At 38.6% G+C, this 16,317-nt stretch overlaps 2 protein-coding genes across 7 annotated transcripts in view; one reads left to right on the top strand and one right to left on the bottom strand.

Annotated features, from left to right (window-relative positions):
- Window positions 1-16,317, top strand: part of PLCD3 (phospholipase C delta 3) — a 117,689-nt gene that overhangs the window by 81,083 nt on the left and 20,289 nt on the right. For 2 of the 6 annotated variants that reach the window (XR_009154791.1, XR_009154790.1), the window contains exon 17: window positions 306-513. The exons of 1 other annotated variant lie outside the window; for it this stretch is intronic. Coding sequence is in view for 3 of the 5 variants with exons in the window: in XM_058179660.1 (XP_058035643.1) it covers window positions 306-394 (89 nt within the window). In the remaining 2 variants the exon portion in view is untranslated. Of the gene's footprint in view, window positions 1-305; window positions 4,360-16,317 lie in introns of those variants that run through there. 3 more of the 6 variants (XM_058179660.1, XM_058179656.1, XM_058179659.1) reach the window with 2 other exon arrangements.
- NMT1 (N-myristoyltransferase 1) overlaps window positions 7,355-16,317 on the bottom strand; it is a 38,552-nt gene continuing 29,589 nt past the window's right edge. The window contains exons 8-12 of the mRNA XM_058179661.1: window positions 15,176-15,284; window positions 11,273-11,443; window positions 10,209-10,376; window positions 9,830-9,967; window positions 7,355-8,203 (exon numbers count right to left, since the gene is read on the bottom strand). Of these exons, the coding sequence (XP_058035644.1) occupies window positions 8,183-8,203; window positions 9,830-9,967; window positions 10,209-10,376; window positions 11,273-11,443; window positions 15,176-15,284 (607 nt within the window). The 3' untranslated portion in view covers window positions 7,355-8,182. The remainder of the gene's footprint in view (window positions 8,204-9,829; window positions 9,968-10,208; window positions 10,377-11,272; window positions 11,444-15,175; window positions 15,285-16,317) is intronic.

Below are 16,317 nucleotides of genomic sequence, written 5' to 3'. Positions count from 1 at the left end.
GCAAAAAGCCAGATGTTTCAAAGGAATTTTCAGTATTAAACCATTCCAACAATTACGTTTCAGACATTTTAGGATCAGAGGCTGCAGAATTTGCAAATTGCTACATTTGGTGTGACTCCCAGAGATATCAGACTGCAGATTTATTTAGATTATTCTGTAATTTAAATTCTCAGAAGTAGCTATGAGCTACATGATAAAATAATGAGTTTATATAACAGAAAAGGTCATGTAGAAGAAATATATGTTAGTTAATGAGCAACATAGACCCATTCTCAGAGAAGATTTTCCTGTAATTTTCTCTTTAGGCTACCGGCATATCCATTTGCTTTCCAGGGATGGTACATCCCTATCTCCAGCTACACTTTTTGTACATGTTAGATGCAGGAAGATGTGAAAGCTATAATAAAGGTTCGATTTGGAAAATGTGAAAGTGGATTGAGAAGGTCCAACCAGCCCTCAGAAGAATGGATGAATAGCTGTGCTAATTCTGGATGCCACCTGCTGTTAAATCAAGTGAGGTTGGAACCACAGAGAAGAACCAAAATGTTGCAGCCAGAAGATCTGGCTGAGAGAACAGCATGTCAATCCTCATTTGAATATCCAAGCTATTTTATTAGGGTCATAATTTAAGAGTCTTTGTGTAGTTGAAGCTAAAAGCTATATAACCTAAAGACTCCTAAATGCTTTCCTAGACAGGATTTTAATCTGACTAAATATTCCATCTTATTCACTTCTTTGCAGTGGCCTACAAAAAATACAAACTGGGAGTAGGGAAATTTTTGAATTATTTCTTTGTAAGTCACAATAGAAGAAGCCCAATGAAAAGATGTTATATGATATCTTGCAAACTTAGATTTCCATTGAAATCTAAGGATGTGAGATAGATTGACTTGTGACCAAATTTAATGAGTGAAGGTGGTGTGACCTTTGTAGTAAAGGCCTAAGAGAGTGAAATGTGACCCATAAATTGAACTGAGGAATTTGAGTTAGCACAACTGATTTGGAGTGTGATTGAGTATATATGCACTTTGACAGGCTGAAATAGAGACTGGGCACGAAACTAGATCTTTATTTGTTTAGGAAACCATAAACTACTACATGTAGCCTATAACTTAGGTTATTTCAAAGATCATGTTTCAAATAATGAACAGTAGATGGGACAGAAGAGTGTAGAATTATAGTATTATAGATATATGAAAATCCTGCACCTCACTTCATCTACTTGGTTAGCTTTTCATGATACTCCAGGACAATTTTAATGATATTTAAATACTAATTGACAAAGTAGTATTAACCTGCTATTCAAAACATTTTTATATGGTCTTTATTCTGGACAAACACTAATACTTATTCTTAGGTTTATTTTGATACATCACATAGATTGATATGAGGAAAACATGAGTACTCCTACACATTTTCATCTATTTGTGGAGAAATGTACTTTTAGAAATTAGATTTAAAGAAGTGCAATATTTTTCTCTTAGAACTTATCATTGTGAACTATAAAAAAAATCACCAGAGCATTAAGGATGAAATTATTTTTGCTATATTGATTCTCCTGGTGAATTTGAAATAACTATATATAGCTTTAGAGCATTTAATCTTTCGGTACAAATTAAAATCAGCTGTTAGCAGCTAGTGGCTGTTTTGGCAATTGCTAGTTAAACTGTCACTCACAATGCATCTCAAAGGATTTTACACTACAATCTTATATTATCCTACTCCTACTGGGAGTCATCAAGTTAATCACTGCCTTTCAATATTACCTTTTACAAGATTGTTCTTGTGAGGAACACACACACACACACATACCCACACACGCTGCTTTGAGTTACTAGAGGAAAAGCAACCTATATCAATAATTTAGTGGTTTTATTCAAGAGAGCAATTACAAGGGTATAGTTTTAACTAAGGTTTTTTTTTATTTTTCACCATTTACTGCAGCTTGAATTAGATAGAAGATAAATCCATTGGAAATTTATACTACACACCCATGTTTAAGCTATGGACCATAGCTTCACAGTAAATATTAAGGTGTCATAAAAGGAGAACAGTAATAACTCATTTGGTGTGTTTTTTCAAAGCATTTCAAGTAGCATATTTTACAAAATAGTCTTCTTTTACTTTGCAATAGTTTCTTGAAAGAGTTGGTTCATTATTTATAAGCAACTTCTGAACATTTAGTAGCTGCTTTTATCATACAACCTAATAGTTCTTATTCTTTGGCTGTTCAACCTCAATACAAATAGGTTGCAAGGTATTTCCCAAGCATTCAGAAAGAAGCCAAATGAATCCGACAGCTGAGTTTGGATGATAAGAAGGGCATGTAATTATTTTAGTGGTACTTATGAACATTTTCAATGAGGCTTCAAGTAAAATTCTTTAATGATTATTCTCACCAATTGTGCCCAGATTTTTAGCAAAGACATCAGACACCATCAAGACGTCTGTTTGGCTGCTGCTCCCATTTCACTTTTGGCTCAGCAGATTCTCCTTTGGATTTGCCCTCCCCCCCCCTTCTGATTTTTCTAGGCAGATTTCCAAACTATGACAATTTGCTTCCTATGTTCCTATTTACAACTAGATTTACTTCATGAAGCAGCAGCCACTTACTCTCTTGCAGGATATAGTTACTACTACTAGACAATGGAATGCTGGTTTACTACAGCACTTCAGATCTGTACTCTCGTTTGGAGATAGAGATTCTCTTTTAATTTGGGATAGAAAATCTGTGGCATCAGTCCTGACGCAGCAATGAAGAGCTAGGCTATAGAATTGACCTAGACCTATTGTTAGACAAGTTCAAATTTCTCTTTTGGGTGTGCTTTGGGCTGCTATCTGAAGTGTGGGGATCAGGTTTCCCTATTTTTCTCCTATAGTATTTGTAAAAATAAATAATGGGCATAACCTTACCTTGTGGAACAGAGGGAAGATGACCAACCAATGGTAATGTCTGGTCATGCAGCATGCATTTCAATCTCTTGGCAACAATACAGGATGCAAGACAACATAGGGCAACAGGAAGGGGGTTTGAATAGCAGCTACACATAACTTATAACACAAGCCTATTACTGCAGTTTTCAAAAATTAGTCTAAATTGGCCTCCCACCAAAGCAGCAGTGTGGCCCTTGAGTGTGGCCAGAAGATTTGGCCTTGAGTCAAATCCCAACATTACTGTAACACAGTGTGACTTTATGAAACAAAGTTCAAATGTGGATGGAGAAGAAAACTATCCATTTTTGAGATTTTCAGAGGAAGGTTATAATGTATTATAAGTTTAAAAATTAATAAAAAGAGTTTTTCCTGGACGTTCTAATTTTCCTGCAGAATAGATTGTGATAAAGCGATCAAATCAAATTCAGAAATGATTTAAATAGTTGAAACAAGATTACGTTTGCTATATGTATTTAATCCTGTATGTTCTGTGATGTTTAGCAGTAGACAAACTTCACTTTTGAATTTAGCACATTTTTTTTTCTGGAGCCTATTTAAACTGTTTACAAATCCAGACCTGGCATCTCTATGCACAGAAGTTTCTCAAAGGACTAATATGTGTTCATTGTCCTACCTCTCTCTTCTCCAATGGAAAAAAGACCCCCAATGAACCTAAACACCTTCTAGAATTTGACTTTGTAATTATCTATATATTAAAGAGACTGTTGTTTGTAATGTATTTAGTAAGTAAAATGATCCAGTCAGAGAAATATTTAAGTTCAACACCCTAACAAGAAAAAGAATAAAGCTGTAATTGCTATGAGGAATTCTGAAGGATCAGTTCCTTTAACATGTGTGAAAGTTGGGCAATATTGATTGGGATAAATTTGTTCTAGCTTCTATGAACAAATTTAGCCACAAGATTTTTGTTTTTTGAAAAGCAGGTAAGATCATAAATACGGTTTTTCCCCTAAAATTTAAATTTCCTTGGATTGTGCACAAATAAAAGCTTTTCTCCCATTTGCTAAAACATGTTTGAAAAATGCTAAGTACTTTGTAAGGCAAATATAGCTGAAATATATTTTACAGAGAAAGCCACTCACATTTCCATGTGCAAGTGTGTAAGTCAAAACTCATCTTCTGGCCACAAAATTTATTCAAATTGTCTGAAAACTTTATACCAAGGCAAGAACAACAGCACTTTGACCAAGGTCTATAGCTGAAGCTTGTTATATTTTTCTTATAGAAATTGAAAGGCAAACCTAAGTCTTAAAGGGGAAAATGTTTCCACAGATGATTTCCCCCCCCAACTGCCATGATGTCTGTCTTTTAGAAACCTAACTATTCTTTTATAACTATTTTTTTAGTCTTTTATAACTATTTATTAATAATAGAGAAGATTTATCAATCTGAGTGAAGGGACGCGGTGGCTTAGTGGGTAAGATGCTGAGCTTGTCGATCGAAAGGTCAGCAGTTCAGGGGTTCAAATCCCTGGTGCCGCGTAATGGGGTGAGCTCCGTTACTTGTCCCAGCTTCTGCCAATCTAGCAGTTTGAAAGCATGCAACTAAAATAATAGGGACTTTTGGTGGGAAGGTAACAGCGTTCCGTGCGCCTTTGGCGTTGAGTCATGCCAGTCACATGACCACGGAGATGTCTTCGGACAGCATTGGCTCTTCGGCTTTGAAACGGAGATGAGCACCGCCCCCTAGAGTTGGGAACGACTAGCACATATGTGCCAGGGGAACCTTTACCTTTACTTTATCAATCTGAGAGGGCTGTGGCATTTTATTACAAGTAAGTACACATCACTTAAGATACTACACCTGGATAATAAGGAGGAAGTCAAACATTAAATTAGAAGTTTGCTCAAACCCAGTGATCCTTGTTGTTCTTGCAGGCTAACCCATTAATTAACTTATATAATCCTGCCAATCAATATATTTTAGAAAAACCTTATTCAGATTTTATTCTGTCTTGTTTCCCAAATAAACAGCATTATTTTGAAGGCAACTTACCATGTCACGGGATTAAAAAGTATCCATTCTGAATAGACTCCTAATATTTACACAAGTCACTTTTAAATTGCAAGTTATGAGAGGCAGGAGAAGCCGCCCACATTATGCAAATAGTAACTTATGAAAATGTAGTTCTCCTAAATCAATGCATATGAAATTATGGAATCACTCAATTATACTTGATAATTATTCAGTAGATGCAGGATGGAAGGTCTAAAATACAGGATCTGAAAAAGTGAACAGGAGAATGTGGAAGTTTTCAGGTATGTGGGTAGAAAGATGCTAAGAATTAATGATCTGCTGTCTTGTCCAATGAATTGACAATTAATTTATGTCAAGTCATGCTTCAGCATATTGGAGGTCTTAAGTGCATCCCATCCATACAGGAATTTATAAAGTGGGATTGTACTCACACTAATGTTCAACTAGCACATTATTTCTGACCCTGTATTTATGCCCTATCCTAACAACCACTGCTATTGCTATTTTTATTATTTCTATTTTTAGGATACAAGCTAGCTATTTTTTTAAATTAATGTTATGCATTAAATGTGCCATTTTTAAAGATGGGATTCTATAATTGGTATCTTTGATGAAAATTAGGTTCTCAATTTTCCCTTATGAAGCACAGAAGGGACAAAAAGGGTTGTTATGCATTTCTCACATTCAGCAAATATTACAAAGGGATCACAACATGCACAAGAGACCTGGGACTCCAAAGTTATCATCGACATGGTTCACATCCAGAACTGTAACAGAAATGAAAATAAAACTACAATAACCAAACAAAAATGCCAGAATTTGGTGTGTACAGAATCTGAATTCAGCAGCACATCTGCAATATAAGCAGATATTAGAACTGAAGCTTTCAAGATCATTGTTTTCTATGTTTTGCACATCATATATGGGAATAATTACATCCCAAAAAAGTTGCCAGTGAATTGTCCATACTACATAAAAGGCAACTTGGACACTTAGCAAAGGCAGATTGAAGTTTTATCATTTATATTGCTGTCACGGAAAATTAAGCTAACTGCAAATAGGAGGATTTTTTTTAAAGTATAGATCTCTTTCACTAATTGAAAGGAATGACACAAGAAATGTGCAGTTTTTTAGGGACAATATAATATTTTTCCACAAGATTTGTTTTAAATTTCCAAAATGCCTTTTTTTCTCCAAAGGAAACACAGGGCAGTATATAAGCTCTTGAATTAGGCATTTTGTGCTATATTGTCTATTATACTTTATCTGCTAACCATCACATAGATGATGCTTACTAAAAGTCATATAGATACATGCTCCTTTATCATTGCATTTTCCCTGAAATTAAAAAAATCTAGACATTTCATTATGCCAATAAACTAATCTGCGCAAGATAAATTAACCTTGATTTACGCAGCATGAGCCAAGCCTTTCACTGACAAAATGAGATGAGATGATACTATCCTTTCTAGTCTCATACTAATAATCTTTTGGATGATTTTTTTATTGTCATAATGTGTTGTGGCATGATAGTTTGAAATAGCGCACTGGAAAGGCCCTTCAGATGTTACTGTACTATAAATCTCAGCCCTCCTGCTGCCTGGGTTGTTAGGAACTGTAGTGCAATGTACTAAAGTCTAGACCCCAATTCATCAATATGAACTAAACTAAAACTATGTCCAAAAGCTGGTCTTGACAAAGAAGTATATCTTCTTAAGCGTGCTTGCTTCTAAATTCACTCCTATCAGACATATAAAATTTGAGTCAAGTTTTAACTGGGCAGTTAAAGTGAGTCTCTTCCCCAAGATGGAATAATTAATAAATGTGTTACTAATTAACAACTGCAGCTATTCACTAAACTGTGGCAAGAAAGGTCATAAAATGGGGCAAAACTCACTTAACAATTGTCTAGCTTGCCAGTGGGAATTTTGTGCTCAACTGTGGTTGTTAAGTCAAGGACTAGCCTATATAGCCCAACTAACATTTATCCCACCAACAGAGCTCTACATTCTATAAAATATATTTAATAAATTTTAATTATAGATTGACATTTTCATTCTAGCTTGTCTGGTATCTTCTGTTCTAAGTTTTATGGGAACACTAGCAAAATTGCTATATGTATTTAATCCACTAGCAGAGCTTCTGATTTTATCAGCCGGTTTTCATTGGAGGAAATGTTCATAAACAGTTCTTTTCAAAGCTAAACAATATAACTTGATTGCAAGAAAAGAGAACTAAAGTTTAGAATAGTTGATGTGTTAGCTACTATAGCTAGAAAACAAATGGAGATCAGAATTGACAGAGAATAGCTACAAGTCATGATAATAAGTACCTCGCAATTACAATTTCTTGGAAGAAACTGGAGAATTTCCCCAACAGAACCAAGAATGGATTCCATAAACCAAAAGCCACAAACTGTACATTTGGTTATTCAAACATTATACTATAGTTTTATTAGCGCACATCCAGGGAACAATAGCTGGGATTCATACCCCATTCCACCATGAAGTAAAGATCATCCATCATTAAAATAGCCCTTTGGTTTTTAAAAGAAAGTCGTCTTAACAAGGGATTGGAATTAAAAAGGCCATAGTGCTATGTAAAAACTGAAAGCTGGCTTTAAAACTTCCATTAACTAGGCCAATTATGTACTGCAGCTCAGAATCATTTTTGCCTCATAAAAAGAGGGAATACACCTCTTTTGGAAAGAGGGAATGCACTGTACTCTTCTGACAGAAATCCAAAGAGCCAAATTTTTGGTCTTTTTTTTTTTTGAAAAAAGCATCATAATAAACCAACAGGCAATTAATATTTCTTTGAACAATAATTCTAAGATTAAAAAGCTATGCTGCCTGATGGTACCACCCCATTTTGCACTTCAGATGAACAGCAATCATTGTTAAAATATAGAATATATAATATAATTTATATTATTATTCACCCGTTAACTCCAATATATGCCAATTTTAAAATTGTGAGCTAGTTCTCAGCAGTTACATTCCCTTGATCATGTTGTATGAGGGGAAGGGGGAGGGGAAAGGCCAAGAGCTGGTAGAAATACACTGGTGTGCTCAGTGGCACATGATACAATCATCAGAAATGTCAGGTCACATAGCTAATGCAGTGGGCACCAGCTCCTCCCCAGGACTCTGTCACTTCCATGGAACTCTGAACCATGAGGACGGCAGTTCCATGCTGGCAATTGGCCCCAGCCTTCAGTTTCCGCCTGCCCTTCTTCGGAGAAAATTGGTTATTGCAGCACCAAGCCAACCTATGGAAAACGTTCAAGATGAAAGGAAAAGTTAACAAGTATTCCCGTGCTTTTGATTCAGCAGGTCTATGCACAACTCACCTGACAGGTGAACCCTGCTTTATGCTCAAAGCAGGATGTCTCTTGAATACTGAAAAGGGGTTTGATAATCAGTGCTGGCCTTTAATATTTTTTCAGATTTTACTTATGCATAATAGCTAGAAACTAAGGAGTTTTTTCCAGATTTACTCTAAAGGAAATCTGAATTTGAGACCCCGTTCCCAAAGATTAGGTACAAACAAACAAACAAACAAAACAGGCAGCTATCCTGCTTATTCTGCCAATTAAGGCATTCCAAGCATCACTAAAATCAGTGCTGATTTTTCCTCCCAGCAAATGTGTTCATGTGAAAACTTACACGTGTGTATCTCAGCATTATTCAGTAATCTGGATCCAAAGAAGTATTGGATTGGAGCATGCATATTGTACTGATTGGGATTTCCTTGAATCAACCATGTCTCAAATCAATCCAGATCAATGCGAAACCCTAATGACCACATGAATATTATATATGAACCGGCTAAAGACTATACCAAGAAAGGATGGAGAGGATTAAAAACAAACCTTATCCCTATTGAATTATTAAATGTCTGCAAATTAAGGCTTTCCACTGATCTGTCTGCATAAACATACAAATCATTTCCCCACACAGCATTTTCTCTTATACATATTCATACAGAGAAAGATAAATTGTTTGTGGGATTTGGCTCAGCAAGCATAAACTTAAGCAGCTTACTTTGTAGTAAAATAACTAATTTCCATGAGCATTAGTCCCAAACAACATATAAAAGCTGCTGCTGTACTAGTTTTTCCTTTTGCCTCTTTCTTCCTTGGGGTGGGGTGGGGGAGGCTTTTGGCCTCAGAGTGTAAGCACAAAGAAATCCATGCATGCTCATTCTGTAGCAAGTCCCAAGATCCATGAGCCTCACTGCAGGATAAGCATGCTTGACACTTCCAGTTGTTCATTCACTACACTAACTCTGTTCTCCTGTTCTTGTCTTTTGATGAACATTTGGCATGGAGAACATCTTATCTGCATAGACTTCACTATTTTCTCAGAGTTCTTATACTGATAAGAGGTGGCTTTCTGTATGCACAAGGCATAAAAAAGGGCATACAGCTACTAGGCTGATCTAAATTTGCAATGAAGGAGATGCAGCAGGTTTCCTCACCACTTCTTTTCCACCCTTGCTTTCATTTGTACCTTTTGCCCACCATACTTCCCCTACCACCATATTTTCAGCAACAAGAGAACACCTGGGATAGTGCTTAACTTTGCTTTAGTCACTCACTTTTATTATTTGCATCTCTCACAAAACTGCTAGCTTTTAACATCTTTCTCTACTACACAATTTTCAGCTAATTTAAGACCCCCCCTAGCTCTTTGGTTCCTTTGAGGCAATTGCACTAAGTAAACAAACTATGTTCTTTGGGATTACATTACAGCTGTCGCTACCCCTTCTCTCCAGCAGCAGATATACCTGTCCTTTGTGTGCCTCAAACTGCGTAACAATTTTAAAGGTGTATGGACAACTTTTTTCATGTCATATGTCTAACCTAACATGCAAGAGGCAGGATTTTACCCACCTTTTCTGCTCCCATGCTGGGGCATTTCCAATTGTAGAAGTAATACTGCAAGTTTCCATCACCAATTCCAAATTTCAGCTTTTCCAGGAAGGTCTTGTTTTCCATAAGATCCAGTGCATTAAAAACATCAAAACCCTTCTGCAAAAAGAGGCAATTAAAGAAAACTTGGTGGGTATATACTTTGTAGCTCCATGGTATTAAGAATAAACACATTTTGCTCAATTGTTAGCAGAATTAATTTCATTTAAAAAAAACATCAAGTAGTGAGCATTCCGCATTTTTCTTCGTCTCTCAATCTCTTAAAGAGAGATTGATTGCATTAACACTTTTGCCCCCTAAATGCTGCAGCATTTAGAAGCAAACCAAGAAAGAAACTCACCAATTTGGCCAGTATGAGAGCATCATTCATGAGGTCAATAAGAGGTGTTTTGGTGTGGACATTGTAGAAAGAATAGGCTGCCTTCAAACTCTTGTGTGTCGGATGATTCATAATGGTGGAGGGCAGTGTGTAGAAACTCAGGAAATCTGTCACCTTCCCATCAGTGTTCTGGTAAAAACAATTAGATTCTTTAGAACTAATTTTTTTTTCACCCTTCTATCAGAGGAAACCAACTGTAACTTTAGCACTATCATCAGCTGTTATGCCGGTTCTTCATGGTTTAGCATAGTAAGGAAATTTGTATGGCATTTCTGCCCTTTTTGCATGTGATTCTGGCTTAAATATGAAACAGAATGAATAGGAAATCAGGCAGAAGAGGTCTATGTACCACTTCAGACTACAGGTGGTGAAAATGCAATATGAATTTTCTGTTCTTTTCTCTCCCCCATCTCAAGTGCCAGGATTTTAATAAATAGAATAAATTTCTCTAGGATCAGAGAATTTTAAAAATGGCATTCAGTTTCTGAAATGGTAAAATATAACTGATAGCCTCAGAATTCCACCACTTCTTTCACTTGTATCTGCAGGTTTGTGCTCAATCCAAAGTTTTTAGATACAGCACTGCCTAATAGCACCTTTATTTTCTGGATTGTTGGAACTCCCTGCCCTAAATGTTTGTCAACCAAATCAGCTGGTCTTCAGCTCCCATAATGCTCAGTCCCATAATGGCCATACTAGCTGGGCATGATGGAAGTTGATGTCCAACAAGACATATGAAGACTGTTTTGCATTTTTAGGGTTGTTTCTCTTTGGATAGTAAGAGAAGAATTGAATTCTCTTTCCATGCAAAATATCACGCTTACACAAGATCATGAACATACTGTGAAATCTATGCTTCAGTTTTGCATGCCCAAATTCTGTGCTGAGGTAATAAATTAAATCATACAGCCAGAATGTAAATGATCTTAACACACACACATACACACTTTTTCATAAACACTCTGCTGGTATATTTCAAAACAATGGTGTGCTGATTGAACTAACAAAAAAACAACAACCCTCACCTCAACAACAAATGTGTCAATGATATTGATCTGGGGCAAAAACCAATGCTCCACCTCTTCTTCAGTCATCATAGGGGACAAATGGAATTGTTTCAAATATTCTGCCAGAAGTTTGTGCACAGCAGGGATATCCTTGCGCTCCATTTGCCGTAGCCCCGGTGTCTTAGTAGTCTAGAAAGAGAGATAATTCATTCATTTAGAAACATTCTCTATATTAAGTAATTCACTTGATTGAGGATGTTTTGAAGTTTTTCTGTAAGTTTTCAAGCTATATTTGAAAGACTCTCAATGAAATACTATTCCTTAATCAGCTTTGCATGCAAACAATCCTATACTTCAGTCAGTCGTTGACAATTCTATAAAAATAGTATGCTACCTGTTAATTTTATTTATTTATTTATTTATTCATATTTTTATACCGCCCTATCTCCCTAGGGACTCAGGGCGGTGTACAGCCATCTAAAAACAACATAAATATACAAAGTAAAACATTAGTCTAAAAAACTTATTAAATAGGCCGAATATTTAAAATAGACATATAAATAATAAAACCCCAATTTAAAACCAAATCTAAAATTTAAACAATTAAAATTTAAAAAATCTAGTCCAGTCCTGCGCAAATAAATAGATGTGTCTTAAGCTCGCGGCGGAAGGTCCGAAGGTCGGGAAGTTGACGAAGTCCTGGGGGAAGCTCGTTCCAGAGGGTGGGAGCCCCCACAGAAAAGGCCCTTCCCCTGGGCATCGCCAGTCGGCACTGCCTAGCTGACGGCACCCCGAGGAGTCCCTCCCTGTGGGAGCGCATGGGTCGGTGGGAGGCATTCGGTGGCAGCAGACGGTCCCGTAAGTAACCCGGCCCTATGCCATGGAGCGCTTTAAAGATCATTACCAAAACCTTGAAGTGCACCCGGAAAACCACAGGCAGCCAGTGCAGTCTGCGCAGGAGAGGTGTTACGTGGGAGCCACGAGGGGCTCCCTCTATCACCCGCGCAGCCGCATTCTGAACTACCTGGAGTCTCCGGGTGCTCCTCAAGGGGAGCCCCATGTAGAGAGCATTGCAGTAGTCCAGACGAGATGTCATGAGAGCATGAGTGACCGTGCATAAGGCATCCCGGTCTAGAAAGGGGCGCAACTGGCGGACCAGGCGAACCTGGTAAAAAGCTCTCCTGGAGACGGCCGTCAAATGATCTTCGAAAGACAGCCGTCCATCCAGGAGAACGCCCAAGTTGCGAACCCTCTCCATTGGGGCCAATGACTCGCCCCCAACAGTCAGCCGAGGCTGCAGCTGACTGTACCGGGATGCCGGCATCCACAGCCACTCCGTCTTGGAGGGATTGAGCTTGAGCCTGTTTCTCCCCATCCAGACCAGTACGGCTTCCAGACACCGGGACAACACCTCGATAGCTTCGCTGGGGTGGTCCGGTGTGGAAAAGTACAGCTGGGTGTCATCAGCGTACAGCTGGTACCTCACACCGAAACCACTGATGATCTCACCCAGCGACTTCATATAGATGTTGAACAAGAGGGGCGAGAGGATCGACCCCTGAGGCACCCCACAAGTGAGGCGCCTCGGGGCCGACCTCTGCCCCCCGTCAACACCGTCTGCGACCGATCGGAGAGATAGGAGGAGAACCACCGATAAACGGTGCCTCCACTCCCAATCCCTCCAACCGGTGCAGCAGGATATCATGGTCGATGGTATCAAAAGCCGCTGAGAGGTCTAATAGGACCAAGGCAGAGGAACAACCCCTATCCCTGGCCCTCCAGAGATCATCCACCAACGCGACCAAAGCCGTCTCAGTGCTGTAACCGGGTCGGAAACCGGACTGGAACGGGTCTAGATAGACGGTTTCCTCCAGGTACCGGGGTAGCTGACATGCCACCACACTCTCTACAACCTTCGCCGCGAAGCGAAGGTTGGAGACCGGACGATAGTTACCTAACACAGCTGGGTCCAGGGAAGGCTTCTTGAGGAGAGGCCTCACCACCGCCTCTTTCAAGGCGGCCGGAAAGACCCCCTCCTGCAAAGAAGCATTTGTAAGCCCCTGGAGCCAGCCTCGTGTCACATCCTGTGTGGCCAGCACCAACCAGGAGGGACACGGGTCCAGTAAACATGTGGTGGCATTCAACCTACCCAGTAACCTGTCCATGTCCTCGGGAGCCACAGGGTCAAACTCATCCCAAACAGTCTCAACAAGACGGCTCTCAGACATCCCACCTGGATCTACCCAATTTTGGTCCAGACCGTCCCGAAGCTGAACGATTTTGTCGTATAGATAACCACTAAAGGTGAACACTGAATTAGAAAAACTCAATTCACACTATAAATTACTATACTATAAATTAATATTATAAATTAACATGGGTCTGCTCCTACAATGTCTTGATTTTAGAAGCAAAGAAGGAGCAGGTCAAAGAACAATTAAATCTAAATACTTCATTATGACAGGAACTAAATTGCACAATTCACACCATTGTGCAATCATTAGCAGGGAGAATGTTGCCTCCAAAGCTAATGATCTAAAAAAGGACCAAAAACAACAACAACAACGCAACAACCACACACCACATTTTTCCTTCCATTCCAAGCTATTAACCGTTGTAATATGGTGGGAGAAAAAAATCTAAAAATGATCATAGTCTTAATATGAGGGGAATAATTTTGCCATTATTCCCTATATTGTTTCTTGATCTGCATTCTCAAAATATCTTGACAGCCATTTTCTTTATGAATTAGAAACAAATTTTCTGGAATAGAAAAGAGCTCCCAGAAGTGTTAATGCTTGTGTTTCTATAAAAATCAGACTTTCTAGCACAGAATATTTTATCCAGACATGAACTAAACAATAATATCTGAGAAGATTCAGCAGTGCACTGGGAGTAACCAAAATTATTTAAACATATCTGATGATGATATGGAGAACTACCTCCTCATAGAAGAGGATGAATAAAATGAAAAAGCCAGAACAATGCTTTATGCTGGTCATCACCGTTAAAGCGCTCCATGGCACAAGACCAGGTTACCTACGGGACCGCCTACTGCCACCTATAGCCTTCCATCAGCCTGTGCGCTCCCATAGGGAGGGCCTCCTCAGGGTGCCGTCAGTCAAATAATGTCGACTGGCGGCCCCTGGGGGAGGGTCTTTTCTGTGGGGGCTCCATCCCTATGGAATGAGTTGCCTCTGGGGTTGCGTCAACTCCCTGACCTCCGGTCTTTTAAACGCGAGCTCAAGACTTTCCTATTCCACTGTGTGGGGCTAGCTTGAGGAAATTTTAAGAGGGGTTTTAGCATTGCTTATTTCAGTGTTAATTTTAATTGGCCAGTTTATAATTAATTTTTTAATATGTTTTTAATTTTGTCTATGTACTAATTGTTTTTACTTGGCTGTTCACCGCCCTGAGTCCTTCGGGAGAAGGGCGGTATAAAAATCTAATAAATAATAATAATAATAACAATAACAATAACAACAACAATAATAATAATAATGATTATGATGATGATGATGATGATGATGATGATGTAAAAATGCATCAGTTAATGTTTCCTATAGACCAGGAGTGTCAAACTCGTGATCCGAGATCTGACCCGTAGCGAGATGCATCACGTGCTGGCGCCGCCCAGTTTAGCAATATGTCATGTGATGCAGCTGTGACGACACTAGTTTGACACCCTTGCTACAGACAGGAATATTTATTATTTTTCAGTACTGAAAGTGCAACTTAAATATAACTCATGAAATATTCCCCCTCCCATTAGATTTGATTGTTGTTATTTTTTTAAATCCTGAGTGACACACTAAGAAACTAAGTTTGGAAGATAGGTGAAAGATGGTTGGCAAGATGGAACATTTCTTGAGCTTCTGTTATAAAAATAGTAAGGTAGCATCCCTGTCAACAACCACATACCTCAGGAAGCCGATAAAGCTTCATGGTGCGTTGCATAGTCATGTTCCTACTGAGGTGGGAAAATTTTACTTCAATCAGCTTGCGTGGATTCAGTGACCGATGCCAATACCTATTTTTTTTTAAAAAAGCAATATCCCAGGTTACTCATTCCATTCATATGGTGTTCTTCAAAGGGGTGGGTGTGGGTGTGTCTTGATATCTTGAAACTTATCAATAAGGCTTATCTCAATATTAGAACTGTATTTTACATTCAAAAGGGGAAGTATATCTATATATTTCAATCCACAATGTTGTAAAATAAAATGTTCAGAAAACCTGGTACCCCTCCCTCTCTTCTTCGTAATGAATCTCTGTCCATATTGGCAGAGCAATGGTCCGAACCTCTATTTTTTATTTTTTTTAAAAAATATTTACTTATTTAATCCCACTTGTATTATTTTTATAAATTATGCAAGGCATCAAACATATCCAATATACCTTCCTCCTCCTATTTTTTCCACAAGAACCCTGTGAGGTGGGTTGGGCTGAGAGAGTGTGACTGGCCCAAGGTCACCCAGATGGCTTTCATGACTAAGGTGGGAGTTGAACATCCCTGCTTTCTAGCCTGATGCTTCAATCACCAGGCCAAACTGGCTCGATGCCACGCAGGAAATGCTCCCGGTTTGGACCAGCTCACCCGATCTAGTAGCGATGGCGGCAGGTGGTTCGGAGAACCGGGAGCAAAAATCCCTGGCCCTGCCCACTGCCTCTGCTGAGTCATGCCATCAGCAGAGGGTTTTTTTTTCCTTACTTTTAAAAGCAGTTTTTCTTCAGCCGAAAACATGTCTTTAAAAGTAAAAAAAAAAAAAAGCCTTTGATGATCCCGCAAGCTCAGCTGAGATCGTCAGAACCCTTTAAACTCTTCCTCGTCCGAAGAAGTTGTAAAAAAAAAAAAAGGTTTTTAAAGGCTCCTCTGGCGATCCCAGCTGAGTTCCTCATCACCAGAACCTTAAAAAACATGTTTTCTACAAGCTCTTCAGCCGATTTATAAAATGAAATAATAAAATAAAATATTTGTGCAGCTTTCTGAGATTTGATGTGTTTCTGTAGTGTTTCACTCTAACTACATAAACACACAAAATCTCACAAAGCTGTATGTGGTA

Source organism: Ahaetulla prasina, chromosome 4 (assembly GCF_028640845.1).
Source record: "Ahaetulla prasina isolate Xishuangbanna chromosome 4, ASM2864084v1, whole genome shotgun sequence".
Taxonomy (NCBI): Eukaryota; Metazoa; Chordata; class Lepidosauria; order Squamata; family Colubridae; genus Ahaetulla; species Ahaetulla prasina.
Note: the sequence above shows the minus strand (reverse complement) of the source record. Positions and strands in the feature narration are given on the sequence as shown.